The sequence below is a fragment of the Haliaeetus leucocephalus genome, unplaced genomic scaffold (assembly GCF_000737465.1).
Source record: "Haliaeetus leucocephalus isolate CR32 unplaced genomic scaffold, Haliaeetus_leucocephalus-4.0 Scaffold213, whole genome shotgun sequence".
NCBI lineage: Eukaryota > Metazoa > Chordata > Aves > Accipitriformes > Accipitridae > Haliaeetus > Haliaeetus leucocephalus.
Genome location: NW_010972649.1, coordinates 845,903 through 861,227, shown reverse-complemented (window position 1 = coordinate 861,227; position 15,325 = coordinate 845,903). Strand labels below are relative to the sequence as shown.

At 47.4% G+C, this 15,325-nt stretch overlaps 1 protein-coding gene across 1 annotated transcript in view; it reads right to left on the bottom strand.

Moving 5' to 3' along the window:
* Positions 1-15,325, bottom strand: part of LOC104831126 (papilin-like) — a gene marked incomplete at its 3' end in the record, with an annotated part of 65,892 nt that overhangs the window by 1,444 nt on the left and 49,123 nt on the right. The window contains exons 7-21 of the mRNA XM_010566498.1: positions 15,055-15,185; positions 14,587-14,710; positions 13,734-13,814; positions 12,333-12,505; positions 11,594-11,717; positions 10,366-10,492; positions 9,594-9,659; positions 7,339-7,546; positions 5,434-5,610; positions 3,971-4,127; positions 3,253-3,339; positions 2,424-2,712; positions 2,176-2,293; positions 1,353-1,482; positions 3-99 (exon numbers count right to left, since the gene is read on the bottom strand). Of these exons, the coding sequence (XP_010564800.1) occupies positions 3-99; positions 1,353-1,482; positions 2,176-2,293; positions 2,424-2,712; positions 3,253-3,339; positions 3,971-4,127; positions 5,434-5,610; positions 7,339-7,546; positions 9,594-9,659; positions 10,366-10,492; positions 11,594-11,717; positions 12,333-12,505; positions 13,734-13,814; positions 14,587-14,710; positions 15,055-15,185 (2,089 nt within the window). The remainder of the gene's footprint in view (positions 1-2; positions 100-1,352; positions 1,483-2,175; positions 2,294-2,423; positions 2,713-3,252; positions 3,340-3,970; positions 4,128-5,433; positions 5,611-7,338; positions 7,547-9,593; positions 9,660-10,365; positions 10,493-11,593; positions 11,718-12,332; positions 12,506-13,733; positions 13,815-14,586; positions 14,711-15,054; positions 15,186-15,325) is intronic.

Below are 15,325 nucleotides of genomic sequence, written 5' to 3'. Positions count from 1 at the left end.
ACCGGTTGCACTTGCCAACGACAGTCACAAAGTACCAGCGAGTGGTCCAGTTCATGCAGGGGCCGTGGGCACTGGGCAGCAGGCATATGACAGGATATGCTACCAAAAAGAGTGGAACAGAGGGAGACGTGAGGGTCATGAAGCACAAAGGTCCAGGTGCTTCAAGCCACCTATTTAAATGATCTGATGGGCCTTGTGGGCAGAAGGCAGGTGGGAAAATAGGACACTTGGGTTTTGCACCCAGCTCTGCTTTGAAATTGGGCAGCTGCTCACATGTTTCTTTCTGCCCCCATTTTTCCACTGGTGGAAGGAGAACCAACCTCAGAGACATTTCTGAATCTAGATGCTACATGGATGCTTTACAACCTCAGGGAACTGTGCAGATGCAAGGTTGGCTCTGGGGCTTCCTCTCCTGCAGGGGGGATGTGGGTGCCATTTGCACATTTCCAGCCCACAAAACAAGTAGGTTAGACGCAGTTGTGAATCCTCATGCATTACAGAATACCCCTCCACACATTGATATAAAGAGGAGCACAGCCCAATGTATCTACAAATGGAGTCCTGTGCCCTGAGTCACAGGTATCATCACAGTCACATGCTGACAAACACTGGGGGCAGGGCTCTGACTGAGGGGTCCTTTGCCAAGCTGTGGTTGAGCAGAGAGGATCCAGAGAGCTTTCCCTTTCCCTAAGGCAGCCCCACAGGGCTGGCCACCAAGCAATATCTGTGCTTTGGCAAAAAGACAAGACAATGCAGCAGCAACGTGCCTGCAGAGGATACAGCTGGGAACTAAAGGAGCAGAGATGCTTTTGCCCAGGAGCTCTAGTGCCCTCGTAGTACAGCGGGCACTGTATTGAACTCTGCTGGCTGAAAGCATTCATGCAGCCCTGAGCAACACCTCCATCCTTAGCTGTAGCTCTCATTCCACCCCTGTCCATGGGCTGTCTGAAGGCTGAGCACAGCCCTGATTCCTCAGAGAGGCCCTACTTCTCCTAAATCCAGGTAACTAATTTGGAGCACTCCAGGCTGCATCAGGGTGTCTTCTCAGGGGCAAAGAGCTCCCCAGAAGTTCTACAGACTGACAGAGATCACACAAACACACTTCTGTCCAACTATCAGCAGAGGACAACAAGAATTTCTGTAGTAGCTGACAGAACTGAACCATCTGGCTGCTTTTCTACGCTCCCTCCCAGCTTCCCGTGCCCTAGACACCAGGCAGAATTTCTTTGCAAAGAGATAATTTACTACATTCTACAGAGAGCAGAGCCTCTACACAGGAAGCTTCCATACGCTACTGGATTCTGTAGGACTCTTCCTACGTTTCTAAACCAAGAAGCCAAAGCATCACTTACGGTAGTTGGGCCTATTGAGACATCCTTCCCCTTGAGGACCTGAAGCTGAAGCGACATTGTCAAAACAACAGCCGTATACGGAACTGCGGCACTCGCCCGAGGGGTGCTGCTGGGACAAGGCTTGGCTTGCCTTAGAGACAGGAATTGAAAGCCAAAAAGTTATCATGCAGACATTAGGACAGTAGCACATGCAAAGCACCGTGTCCAAGCTGTCGGCTGCAGAAGGCCAGCTGTTAGAGGAACCACTATTTGTGTGCCTCCTAGAGGCTTTGAGGCTGGGAAGGGGTAGGAAACTTGGCCATCAGCCATGAAGCTAGGGCTGCGCTTCTCTGCAAGACAGACCTAACCAGCCCAGCAGCAGGCCAGGTTTTCAGCTGGCCCCACCAAGCACCCCAAGCTACAAGAGGGATTGCCTCCCTGACTATTTTGCCTTCAATTAATCTGCAGTTGACAAACAAAGGCAATTAACAGTGTCCACGTTTTTCCCATTTTTTTCTCCCAGAAATTGAATGGCAAGTTTCTGACTGACAGAAATTTGATTACTCAGGATTATTCAATCAGTTCTACACTGATTGTTCTTCTACTTCTCAGACATCTCCCAACCATCCACTCTGTCCCCTGCTTACAGAGGATCACAGGTGGATGCCCCAGACTGAAGAGGAGCAACGTGGGCCAAAGGGCTCGATGCCATGCCTGGAGTATTGGTTCTCCAGCATTACTGGCAGAGATGGAGCACAACAGAAACCCACAATGCAAGTCACCGGGGTCAAATTGGAATCTTTGTATCTGATGGACTCCTAAAATGCAGAGGTTTTGTACTTACTGTTGGAGCGGCCGCAGTGGGCTGATTTCTGCTCACTTGAACATCACGGTAATATTGTGGGCATCCCATGTTGTTTGGCCCCTGGGCAACCGATACTCCATCAGGACAGCATCCATACCTACAGGCAGAAGATAGAAGGGCTGCAGCAACACCTGACATGCCCGGCTCAACAGGCACAGGCAGTAAATTTCAGTAAGCCCCCAGGAAAGGCAATGCCTCCCTGCTCAGGCCTATCTACTTCCAGCTACCTGTTTTGGTGGCAGGTGCTGAAGAGGCAACCTCTCCCCAAGGGGCCTGAAGCCAGAGTGTGCCCATCCGGACAGCAGCCATAGGGGCTCCGATGACAGTCCTGAGAGCCAGTCCCTGCAGTGGGGTCCTGAGAGGAGCTGAGCTGATGGGAACTCGATGAGCGTGACTGGGATTCCCAGCGAACAGGCAACAAGTTGATGCCACGGTCCTTGGTGGATGGGATGTGGTGATTCCCAGACGTACTATGGATCATGGAGCTCCCAGAGAGCATCCTTTCATCACCAGAATCTGGGGGAGAAAACTCCTTAAAGCATGCAGGTAAGCATCAAAATCTTGTCAGTTTTCCTCATCTCTGCTCTCTTTCACCTGCCCAAGGCTACAGGGCAGGCTTTTCTGCATAAGGGTTTTACCTGGATGTGTGTCTCCTGGCCCACCCTTCTGGATTTGGTTGCCCTGAGGTGCCCTGGTCCTCACTACCCTGGCCATTCTTTCTGCTGTCCCACAAGAAACCACCTGCCACATTACTGTGGTCCCCTCACATCATCCTTTCTTCTTCCTATGATCTGCCTTGGGCAGCATTTCTGTCAGCCAGCACTTAAGTCATGCTGCCAAAACCTGGGATCTATATACTGTACAGTCTTCTGCACAGACAGATTCAAATACTGCTCACTATTGGTGTAAAAGAATCTACACTTTGTCCCTGGCTGCATGAATTTCTAGAAGCCCATGAAAAGAGAGAAATGAAGAAAAGGAGGAACCTTTCCCCTACCACACTCTATTTCAAGTCCACCATCATCAAAAACCCAAACCCACAAAATTCTTCCAAACCTGTGGCAGGGCTGTTTGGGTTGTAACGCATCAGCAAGGACTGGCGAGTGACGTCGTATCCCATAGTGTCCTGCATACTGGGGACCTCTGCAAAGAGAAACATACACAAAACGAGTGCATTTAGACCAGCCCTATGTTCTAATAATTGCAAATGCGTCCAGGAATCAACAGGAGACTAAAGTTGATGAAAACGTTTCTCTTCTGGAACAGCTGCTGAGCAGCAATTGGATTCAGTTGGATTGTCAGGACTGCAACCTGCAATGGACAGGCAGACAGAAGTCAGCATTTCAGCTCTGGCATGAAGACTAGACAGAGACAGCAAGCAAAAATCTTCTGAGCAGTTGTGCCTCCTTTGTAGCTGGTCCACAGAGGGATGAGAGTTGTTTATAGTTTTTAGCTACTGAGCCTGCCCAGGTTGCCATGCTTCTTGACTGGGAGTCCTGGGGTCAGTCTGCAGCACACATTGGGACAGAGCCATCACAGAATACTGAATTCAAAATGAACAAACCCCAATATCGGTCCCAAGCCTGTTACATACATTTCAAACAGCACAGATACTGCGACTCTGAAGATGCCATGGTTATGTGCACAAAACAAATACACAGGATGGAAACAGGCAGGCAAGAAGCTGAGAATATAAGCTGGTGCAGAGCTGGGAATTTCTACTCCTAAACAAAAGCATCTTAGGAAAAGCTAGGTGTGCAGCAATACCACTCACGCTGTGGCAGGTAGCAGGGCTGCACGTTGCAGCTACCAACGGTGGCTGGTTTCTGTGGCTGGATGGCTTTGCATGTCTCAGGACTGTAGAATTTGGAGTCGCCGTCAGCGCAGATGACTTGGCGTGTCCGGATGCCTGAATTGCAGCTCTTCGAACACTTGGGCACAGAGACAAGGCAAGTGAGCAGGCAGCAGAGGCCAAATGCAGAAACCCCACAGACCAGAAGTGTGGAACAGCTGCACAATTAGCTGCAGGCTGAGCACAGCTTCCTCCACCAAGACAAAGCAAATAATATTTCAGCTGGATTCATCTGAACAATTAGAAAACCATACTTTAAACCATTTTACCAAATGCTGCACCCAGCCCTGAAGCATTAGGCTCTGAGCCATGCTTAGCCTGTAACATCCAGATGAGTTGCTGTTACCCACAGTGGTGTGGCAGGGAGCTGGAGTGAATTGTTTCAGCCTGGCCTGAAGGCATCTCAATGCTACGGGGATCCACCAGCTGTGAAAGGGTCAGTTTTGAACTATGTGTTCAAGAAAAACGGTTTACAACAAGAAAGCAAACTGGTGGCTTTCTTGTAAGCAACCAACTGGAGTTCCTCTCACTGGAAGCTGTGGATGAGGAGGTAGAAATGAGCAGCAGCTCAGGGGAGGGGTGAGGATGAGATACCTGTGTAACACATATGCTTGTGGCAAGCTCTACAAACATTGGCAGAGTATTTCTCTCTTGCTCACATGCAGGTAGGAGCCCTTCTGATACTGGAAAGCCAGGGGCCAGGAAAGATCAGACTAAGGTATGCAACTTCTTTAGCTGTTATTAAATTTGGCCCACATCTCATGAAGAACCAGATGTAACATGTTTTAACTCAGAACAAGCTGGTCTGGCTAGCACAGAAGGGAAAAAGTGTGTTTGGAAGTCACCTGATGCATTGGATATACCCTTATCTCCTCCCCCCAGCGCTTTTCCCAGGTTGAACAGAGTCTGGCTCCCTCCACAAAGACAAGACTAATCCAGCTGAAGCACAGTTATCCGAACAATTATAAAAATGTACTTTAAACCATATCAACCAAATGCAATGACCAGTCCTGAAGCCTGGAGCTCTAAGCCATACTCAGCCAGAGAGCTGTTCTGCTATTCACAGCGATGGAGTGAAGAATTGGGAATAAGCAGCAAGAGTGGATTGTTTCAGCTTATTGGCTGCATTTTGCCACTGACACTGAAACTATAATCCCCCCCTCAGAAGGATTTATTTTTGGAGCAGCTGCATACAAAGCAGGCAGCAGATTAACCGGAGCATTACTAGTGCCAGTTACAAGGCAACTGTGAGCCAAGGGACTGGTAATGAAGCAGTATATGCTCCCAGCCACAGCCAACGTGCAGACTGCACAGATCAAAGCTTGTTTGTGAGGAGCACAGCAATATAATCAGTTATTTCCGAACCATGAAAGTACAATGCTCACCAGGCCCCAGTCTCCAACGTGCCAGCCAATTTCCTGGATGCAGTTCTCCTTAAGGCAGGGCTGGGTGGCTAATGGCTTTGGCTCCATTAGGCAAGCAAAGTCCTGAGCCTGAGAGCCCTGCTGCGTTCTGCAGGTGACAGTCCGGGTCTGGACCCCTTCCCCACAGCTGGCTGAGCACTGCAGAAAGGAGCCCAACAGTTACAAGGAAGCACCTGGTTTCCACCTGCATTTTCATGCTGCACTCCCTAACATCAGGGCAGAGCACCGTTTTGAGATTGCCCCAACCATTGTTAAAATCATCTTCTGGGATGGGAGTTAGCAGAGTAGTTGTTTATGCTGTAAAAGAGACAATAAGGCATGGTGGATAGGGTCTGTGGGATTTGGAGCCCACTGGATGATTTTGGCCTAGTCATATCACTTCTCTTGATCTCTACCAAAGACAACATGGAGAATGATTCTGGAAAAATATCAATACTGCAGAATACATTGAGAACAATAAATGGCAGGAAATACCTGGAACTTCATGTTACTTGCTCCTGATTAAAATCAGCTCAAGGTAAAGGATTCAAGGGAAGATATAAAGATTAGGTTCTTGTATTGCTTATGTCTTCTGCCTGAAGACCTTGTGCTCCATTTTTATGGTGTGGAGTTGTGACAAAGCTTCTATGCTAGGAACTGGTTTGTGACATTTTCAATACCCTTTTAAATTCACAGTGGTGTTTCCTGGAATCCAGCCTACTTCATGAATTACCAAGGTCTCTTACAGAGAGCATTAACTTGGAGACAGTCTGAATTACCTCAGATGAGCCTCGTAGCTGAGTTTCAGCCACTCATTTACTAAGGTGACATTTGTCTCTGAGACTACAAACACTGTCGCTTTTGAGAACCCCAATATTAATGATTTTGGAATCAGTTTGTAAGAACATGACACTTGGTGGCTTCTCCAAACAGTGCTCTTACTCTGCAACCCTGAAGTCATCTCAGTATTCACACCTCACATATCGGGGGGGGGGGGCTTTACAGTCTAGGTTACCATGCCTCAAAGTTGCATTTTATGCTGCTGCACCACTCAAAGTACCACCACAAGACAGTAAATCAAATGCTGCAAGCATGCGTGTGCTTCTTTAAAAGAGGAGAATTCACTTATGCTTTAGGGACTGAGTAGATACTACCTTTACTTTCTAAGCCCTTGGCACGTAAGATGCAGTCTAAATGCCTGGCTGGCAGCACTGAGCACATACAGTTTGAACAGTTTCCTCTCCTGGAGATACAAACGCACACAGGCATCAAAAATGCACCACGCAGCTGTGTTCGGAGAAGCCCTGCACTGACACACAGCAAACAGCAGGCCGCCAGTGTTTCAAGAGCTTACCAGCTGTTGTGATTGTAGTACTGCTGTCCAGGGCTAGTAAAGCTGAGGCAGCAATATGCATGGAAATAAACAGCACAGGCGGGAGCCATGAGCTCCTGTTTAACAGAGGATGGAGTGTTACTGCACATCATCAGCTGATGGACAGCAGCTCTCATGCCTGCCCTCTGCCTTCACCAGGCCTGACTCAGAAACTCAGCCAGTGCCAGGTCTGGTGGGTCTGATGAAAATACAGGAATAGGGAAAGGACTGGCAGACCAGAGAATAGAGAACATGCAATGAGAGAAGCAGAGGTGCAGGGGCATGCACACTTTTGAGAAACACGGATGTGTTTATAGGAGGGCATAGCTGCTAGATAGCTGGAGAACTTGTTTGGAGGATTGCAGGGACAAGTGCTATACCTCTGCACACCACCTATCCAGGGACATGCACCTTTTACAGTCCCAGAAAAGGAGCCTGGCTCTTTATGCCTAAGCTTTGGCAGATCCTCCTTCAGTAGGTGCCAAGAGGCAGTTACCTCCCACACACCAACTCACCTCTGACCATGGCCCTGTGCTCCAGGTCGCACACTGTCTCATGTTGCAGGGCTGACTGCTGCGAGGCTGCTGCGTGAAGGCCATGCACTCAGCGTTATCCACCACCCCTTGGGAGCTCTGACCGTCGAATGCCACACAGTAAACGGAGCGAGTCTGCGTGCCCCCACCACAGGTAGCTGAGCAGGATCCCCACTCCCCCGTTTTCCACCTGCAGGTCATAGAATCAAGCAAACAAGCGTAAGCCCAGCTAACCTGCCCAGAGGCACAGGGGAGGTCAGTGCTGCATCGCTGTTGCAATCAGACAAGGAAAACATCCCTTTGCAGAACAGAATCAAAGCTGAGTTCCCATTTGACCAAGCACTGCCCAGCTTAATCGGCAATGCAGAGCATGAGTCCCACTCCAGAGACAAATCCCCAACTACAAAACACTTGTTCCTCTGGAATTGCAGAGCTCTCCCAGAGGGGGAAGATTTCTCTCCATGGTTTTTGGTCTCCTGATGTCTTCAAAAATGTCATGCCTGGAATGGAACATCAATGAAAAAGAAAGAAAAAACAAAGAAAACAATCCAGATCAGCTAAAAGAAAAGCAACCCACACCAGCCTAACCACCAATTATACTCCAGCCATTATCAGAAACAGTAAACCAAGCCAAGATCTCACTCTGCCTGCAAACCATGCCAGACACTCTCAGAAGTGCTTGTGAACTTTTTGCTGACAGCCAGTAGAAAGCTTGTTTATTTCTCCCATCAGCCAAATTCTCCAACAGCAGCACACAGAAAAAAAGCCCCAAGAACTTTAAATAGGTTTTGTCCTGTGTTTGGTTGCTGAAGCTGTTGCAGAAATGACATACCCTTGCTAACAGAAGGGGGAATATCCACAAAACAATCTGACTGTTTGGATGCTAAAATCCCTGCCCTTGTCCGCTCCTGTGTCTCAGAGCTGCCTAGGTAGCTGGGAGCACAGCTTACATGGCCTGGCTTCGGGGACAACAGGATGTTTCACTCCTGCTGCCTGCATACTGTGCAGTCAAAAGGCACTGGTGGTGGAGGGGGAGCATCATGGTCTGCTTGTCAGCTGCTACCTCCCCTTGCAGTCAGGTAAGCCCCATCCAGGGAGTGAAGGCAGTTCATGTTTTCTCCCCTAGCCTTCCAGCTGCTTCCCTGGTCTGCCCTCACCACCCCTAAACTGAGTTTCAGCCAGCCAATTCACATTCACACCCTACCGGAAACTCCACAGCAGACTCGGCCAAGTTCATCTCCTTAAGATACTCTTCTTTATTGCTAAATATGCAAACATCAGCCACAAACCAAATGGCCTTTGCTGTAAAATAAGATGTTCCCTTTGGAAAGGGAACAACTACAGCAAGTCGAAGCCACTTAGAGCAATGTGCTTGCAGGGCTCAAAACAAATTCATTGATCAAAATTTTTCAGAAGCTCCAGTGGGGATACCCCCCCGCAATGTATTCTGCCTCCTGTAAAGCAAATGTACAGTTTTAGAAAGGCTGTATCAACTGGATGGGCTCAACTACAGCTTCCTTCAGCTGCGAGTCAAGACCTCTCTGACACTTGTTTCATTTTCTTTGTAAGACAAGGTCAACCATAAGGCTGGGACCCACATCAGAGGGCAAAGAATTGCAAGTCCTAAGCTATTAGCAGCTTGCTGGGGGACAACTGTTTTACTTCTGACCTTTTTTTACTCCTCATACCTCAGTGTACATTATAAGTATTGAATCTGTCACATCCTTGTATTCATCACAGTTTATAGGTACTTTTCTGCCTGCCATAGGGCCCATGCCAAAGAAAGAAGAGTTTTTAAGAACTGAAGCTTTTGCTGTGGCACACTGGCATCCTGGCCAATGCTTCAATCACCCAATCCATCATGCTCTCTTTTCCTTTATTTTATTTATCTTGATAAATCAAACAAAAATCTTCCAGCACATCCCTTCACATCTTTACCCTGATTCCAGAGACAAAACAACAGTTATCAGGATAAACAGCCAAAAGCTATGAAAAAACTGTCCCCTTCGCAGTCCCATAAGAATCAAGTTACTGGGAGCATGCACAACCATCTAAGCAAAGCCGCCAACCAGCACCCTCCACCATCATTGTCATTGGCAAGAATCAAAAGCAAAGCACCACCCACTGCTACCACCAGTGCCAAAGAGTAAAGCCCCCACAGACTTCAGTGGCAACTAGGTGGAGAGCAGAAGAGAGCAGCTGCCTTCCTGTGCTTTCTGTAACCTTCTCCTTGTTACCTCTTCATCCGAGAGCTCCTTGCTCCACTGTGACTCCAGGCTTCTGGCACATAGATGTAAGAAGTCCTTTATACACAGAACAAAGGATTTAAAGAACTTAAAACAAGTAGCTACAGGCTATCATGTATTCAGAAATGCTCCCAGGTTTCCAAGTGCCCTCTCACCCATAACAGCACTCTCCCAGGCTTCCACTGCACCCACCATACACACAGTGAGATACACAGTTAAGACTCTGTTTACAGCTCTTGATTTCCATGTAAGAGCCAAGTGAAGCCAACTGTAAGGCTATGCCAGCAAAGGACAAGGTAGAAATGGCTGGGTAAAGGGGTTTGAAAATGCAAGAGAATTAAAAGATTGCAGGATTCATCCCTTTCTAAGTGCAAGGACGCTGGGAATGCAGAAAAGGCATAAAATGACTCTGATCTTCTACTCTGTTTTTGCAGGCTCCAGTTGAAGAGAACAAAAACCAGAGAATCTGTTTCTTATCTCCTACATGGGCTAGAAGATTGTCTTCCACAATCATTCTCTGAAAAGCAAATTTAATTGGTCTAGAAAATGAACATAGGCTGTACTAAACCCCTTCCTTGTGCACACAGAAATGCTCATCACAGTGTTATCACCATCCTTTGTCTTGGGCTTTCTCTAAGAATTGAAACACTTCCTTGGAGAGAACCATGCTGGAGGGCAGGAGAAGTGAAAGGGTCATTCTTTTTCTTGGTCCCAAATCACCTCAGGAAGAATTCAGAGTCCAGAAGAAGAAAGGAAATCTTACCGTTTTGTCTGGGGACAAGTCTGATGGCCACATGTCCGGTTATTGTCTGGTTGTGGTTTATTCCTGCACATATAGTCCGGATAAATTTCATTGTCTATGGTACAAAATACCGAACGGGATTGGAAACCTAAAAGAGAAGCAAGAGAGTATCCTGACCAACACAAGCCACCCAGGACTAGGTTTGCAACGCACTGGTGTTGGCAAGACAAGTTTCTAGAGTAGTGCAGAATCCACACCCGTCCCAGCCAATCTGGAAAACGGTCAGGTGCAGTTCTTGGTCTGTCACTATATGTACGACTGATGTCTTCACACAGTACAGGAGTCCATTTGGAAGGGCAAGAGAATAGTTCTGTGTAGCTGAGGGGCATTTTCTTGTTATTTTATAGATTGAGACTCACAAGGAAAGCGCCATATCTATATATTGTTCATCAAGGAACCCTGCAAAATGTATGCATTATACAGCAGCAGAGCTGGGGGGGGCCTCCTGTTAGACTCAGGTCAGTCTTGTGAAGACAGGATACAGGAGAAAAAACTTGCAACTCTTCATGCTTCCTACAGGATAAGACTGCCCAGGCAAAGACAATATCAGTACCTACAACCACGGTACAGCAAAAGCTATCAAAATGGCCATCAGCACAGAAGACCAGAAGAGGCTGATAGGAGCTCTATATACTAGTCAGCTGGAGATTTTTTTTGTTTGATTGGGGTTTTTTGTTCTACATTTTTTTAGCTTAAAATCCATAACTTTGCTCATGGAAGAATCTGTAAACTGAACATGATGCGACACCCCAGGAGATCTGACAGTCCCCCTGGAGAGAGGGAATCTTCCAGGCTATGGTAGAGGAGAAAGATGTGACTCAGTTATGTAGGCCAGGTCAATTTGGAGAGGACCTCTCAAGTGGTTGAAAAAGCCTGAAAAGGACATAAAGAACCGAAACAAAACAAAACAAAGGCTATTTATGAAGATTCTTAACAGATCCTAGTAACAAGTCTGAGGTCTAGGGCATGGAAAATAAGACAGGACAAGGTACGGGGCACAGTCCTGTTGTGACTCCATGTGTGACCCTCCCTGGCCAAAACCTTAGCTGCCCCCCGCAGATACCTGTGCTGTCTTCCAGCAAGAGACTGCTGGGAAGCAGCTGCAGAGGGCAGCACACAGTCACACTGTCTTCAGGGTGTGGATATAAACCCCACACCAGCTGCCAGAGACCAGGTTCTGTTCCCTTACCTCCTCCACATTCGGAGCTGCACTCACTCCAGGAACCGTAGCTCCAGCTGTAACCCAAGGCCTGTCCTCGCACGGGCAGGTAGTACTCATACTGTACCCCTGGGTTTGGCTCCTGGCTGATGAGCTGTGAAAGCACGGGAGAAAGTCAGGGAAATAACAGCAGCAGCACTTTTCCCCTTTACAGCATTTCCCCATGACATCTGAGGGTTCAAGCTGACCTGTGCCCCTCCCATTCAAGGAGCACTTATTCTCTACACTGTATTCTGTTCTTGCATTCTATGATACTCTAGAAATCATTATTTTTCAAAGAAGGGTGCATTCATCCCTCTCGGTGTCAGAAGATCCAGCTGCTCCTGTAACAATAAGTACCCTTTCCTTGCCTACAGAACACTATAACAAGCAGTGCCCTAGAGCCTGTCCCTGTCCCAACACCATTGGGGGCTGACTCTCCCCTCCCTTAAAGTCAGAGGGCAAGGGAATAGGCAGGAAGCCAAAATTGAGCCTTGCCCTGCTCCTTTCTGGGCAACAGAACCAGAGCAGAAAATAGTGCTATTTCTGCGAGAAGACCACCTTGGTCTAGCTTGGGGGCCTACAGCCTTGTAAGACTCCTGGGGGCCCCATCACTTGTCTAGTCTTTCCCATGTGGTCCCCACCAATGCACTCCCACTGCACAAAGCAAGGGCTGCTATGCAACGCAAGAGAGCAAGAGTATCAGCGGGGGGCAGACACCGCTGCTTACCTCAATGACGAGGGGTTCTGTGGTGGGACCCCGGGCATGGAGGAGCTCTGGGGCCAGATCACCCTCCGAGCCACGGTCGTAGTGCATAACCGTGCTAGCCACCTGTAGCGCTCGGCTGAAGTCGATTGTCCAATGCCCATTCAGATAATACTCCCCTTGCACGTTCTTGACAGCTGGACAAACCCACACGCCAGAGAAGAAAAGGCAGTAAATTAACATACCTATAACCTGACACTTGGCTTCAGATACAAAACAGATCCTGCTCTAGACTTTCAGGGTATTGCCAATCCACAGAGCTTTCAGCTCCGCCATTTGAACCCCTGCTCCTTTACATCTGCAACCCTTTAAGTGTGGCGACCATCTATTTATGGCAGCATCTACCAACACAGCAAAAATTCACACATTGAAAGAGGACTGTAAGAACTCCACAGGGCTGCTCCTGTTTCCACTCAACACTGTTGCAGGTGTGGCAAATAAAGGTGACCATCATCCTCCAACAATGCTGTCCCCCCATAAGGGTCTCTTGCTAGAAGCTGCTCCCCATTCAGACAGTGGTTCTTGCCAGCTTCACTGCGGACCAAACACTTCTTTTCTGCACAGCCAAAATGCCTCCAGCATATTCCAGACCTGTCTCTCCATTCCCTTCTGTTAGTCACTGAGGCACAGCCTATGTCAGCCTTTGTCCTGCTTGCCATTAAGATGTGGGATTCACACCCCACTGCCTCTGCACCACTACCCTGTTCATCAGACATTCTGTTCAGAAAACAAAGACTTGGTGCTGCATCCAGTTTTCTACAAAGAAAAATATCACCAGACTGATTTGTCCAAAGCATTGGGCGATGGAAGAGTCAGAAAGCAGAAGAGTATTTGCTTTCTCCACTGGAATTTCCTCAGCCCTGCCCAGAAAGCTAGGTGAGGACATTTCTCCCTCCCTTTTGCCCTCTGCAGCATGACCAGAGTTTGAGGTTTTACAGAGAAATACCCAAAAGATATCTATGGGGAAAAGAAGCCCAACCCAAACTTTTGGATGGCAGGAATAGTTAGGGTTTACATTCATCAAGCAAACAGCAGAACTCACAGCCAAATTTTGCTATATCAGCTAGAGTCCTTGTAGGTTCCAGGCAGGAAGTCTGAGTGTGGTTTGGGTATTTTTATTCCCCACCCAACAGAAAGATCTCCACAGGAGAGAAAATAACGTAAACATGAAGCCCAGAGTTGAGCATCACTAATACTTCAAGGATGCTCAATATTCAGATCCTGATTTTCAGGGAGTTTTTTCCTCTGCTATATATCAAGCCCTCAAGGTAAACATCCCAAAGCCCAGTATACCCGAAAACCAAATTTTAATGCAATGGCTGGAATTCAAATGGACTGAAACACAGGTTCTGACATCAGTCTTACCCAGGAAGTTCCTGCTAGGCATAACCTCCTTAATTTGGATGCTTGTGGCTCCCACAGGGATGATGAAGATTTGATTGTAACCTGAAAAAAAAAAGAAGGGGATTATTCAATATCTGTCTGTGGATGCCACACAGTCACTCTTCTGTGCCAAAGATGCTCATGGTTTCATTGGTGCCTGAACAACTGGATGAGCTTTATGATGGTGGCTTGAAGCATTTCAGCTGTCACTTTATCTGCGTTCTGTATAGCTTCACCCTACACTATTCACAGGTCAGTCCATGTGTAAACAGTTCCAATTACACCTCAGAAAAGTAAGCACAGGGGTCAGTGCAAAGTCTATCTTTTAGATTTTAAAATCTTTGGAATTTCAGCAGGCATCATATTGGAGCTCAACGCAGTGAGATTTGAACATAAGTGTAGTTGTTATCTTGAAATTTTTCAAAAATTGGCCAAATGCAGAAGATGCAGTCCCATTTCTAGCCTTGCAATAATCCTGGTGGAGCTATCAAGACACTGTACAGGGGGACAGTCTTATCAAAGAGGTATATAGCTATGTTTGTGCGGTACACCTCCAGCACCTACTGGAGACTAAGCAAGGAAAGACAGCAGCAGCATGGCAAATACTTCAGTCGGTATAGAGACTAAGGAAGTGATTCCCAGGATAAGGCCATCAATACATTTTCTGATGCTAAAGCAGCTAAAAAGCCACATGCCATACAGACATTTCAGGTGAACATCCAAGCCTGCATACAGTGATCACTTGAGCAGGTGTCCCCACCAGCCCTTGTAGCAGCTTGACTTTAGGTTTAACTCTCTCCTTCTCACTTGCCTAAACTAACTAGATTGTCTGTACCTTTGGGGAGGCTGGGCACATCAAAAGTGCCCTTCACACCATAGCAGCTGCTGCCATCTCCTCCACACTGCAGGCACTTGTCCTCCTTCTTGGCAGATTCCAGCATGTTATCACACCCAACAGCCTGGCAGAGCACAGGAGCATTGATATGAATAAACGGTAATGACAGAGGAAAGAAATTAAAAATGGCCAAATACTGGACTGATCTAAAGAGAAAGCCTGAATCTAGGGAGCTGGGAAGTCAGGATAGGGCAGGGAAGTTGTTGTCAGAGAAAGGACAGAGTTGGCATCTTCTATTTCACATTCAGAGACAGATAGATAAATGCTGTTCACATGCTCCTCAGCGCCTTGGAAACTGGATGATTCTCCTATTCTGATGCTTCTATGAAAGGCCTAGTAGAACAAAGGGAAGCAACAGAAAGACTGACAGACCCAATGGTATATGAAGGAAGCAACAAGATGACTAACCTGACAAACTCCCTCTACACAGACGTCCTGCTTGCCAGGTTCACAGGTAGTCCCATCTACCACAGCTTCCTTATGCCTGTAGTAAAAGTTTTCTCCCTTGGGAATACAGTTTAACTCACACTTATTAGGTGCTGGTAGGAGAGAAAAAACAAACATTATGTAGTATGGCTAATCACTTGATAATGCATCAGGAGCCTGGTTTTAGATCACAGGAGCAAAAACAGAGGGATGGATCGATATCAAGTGGTAGATATCAAACAAATTTCTGGGT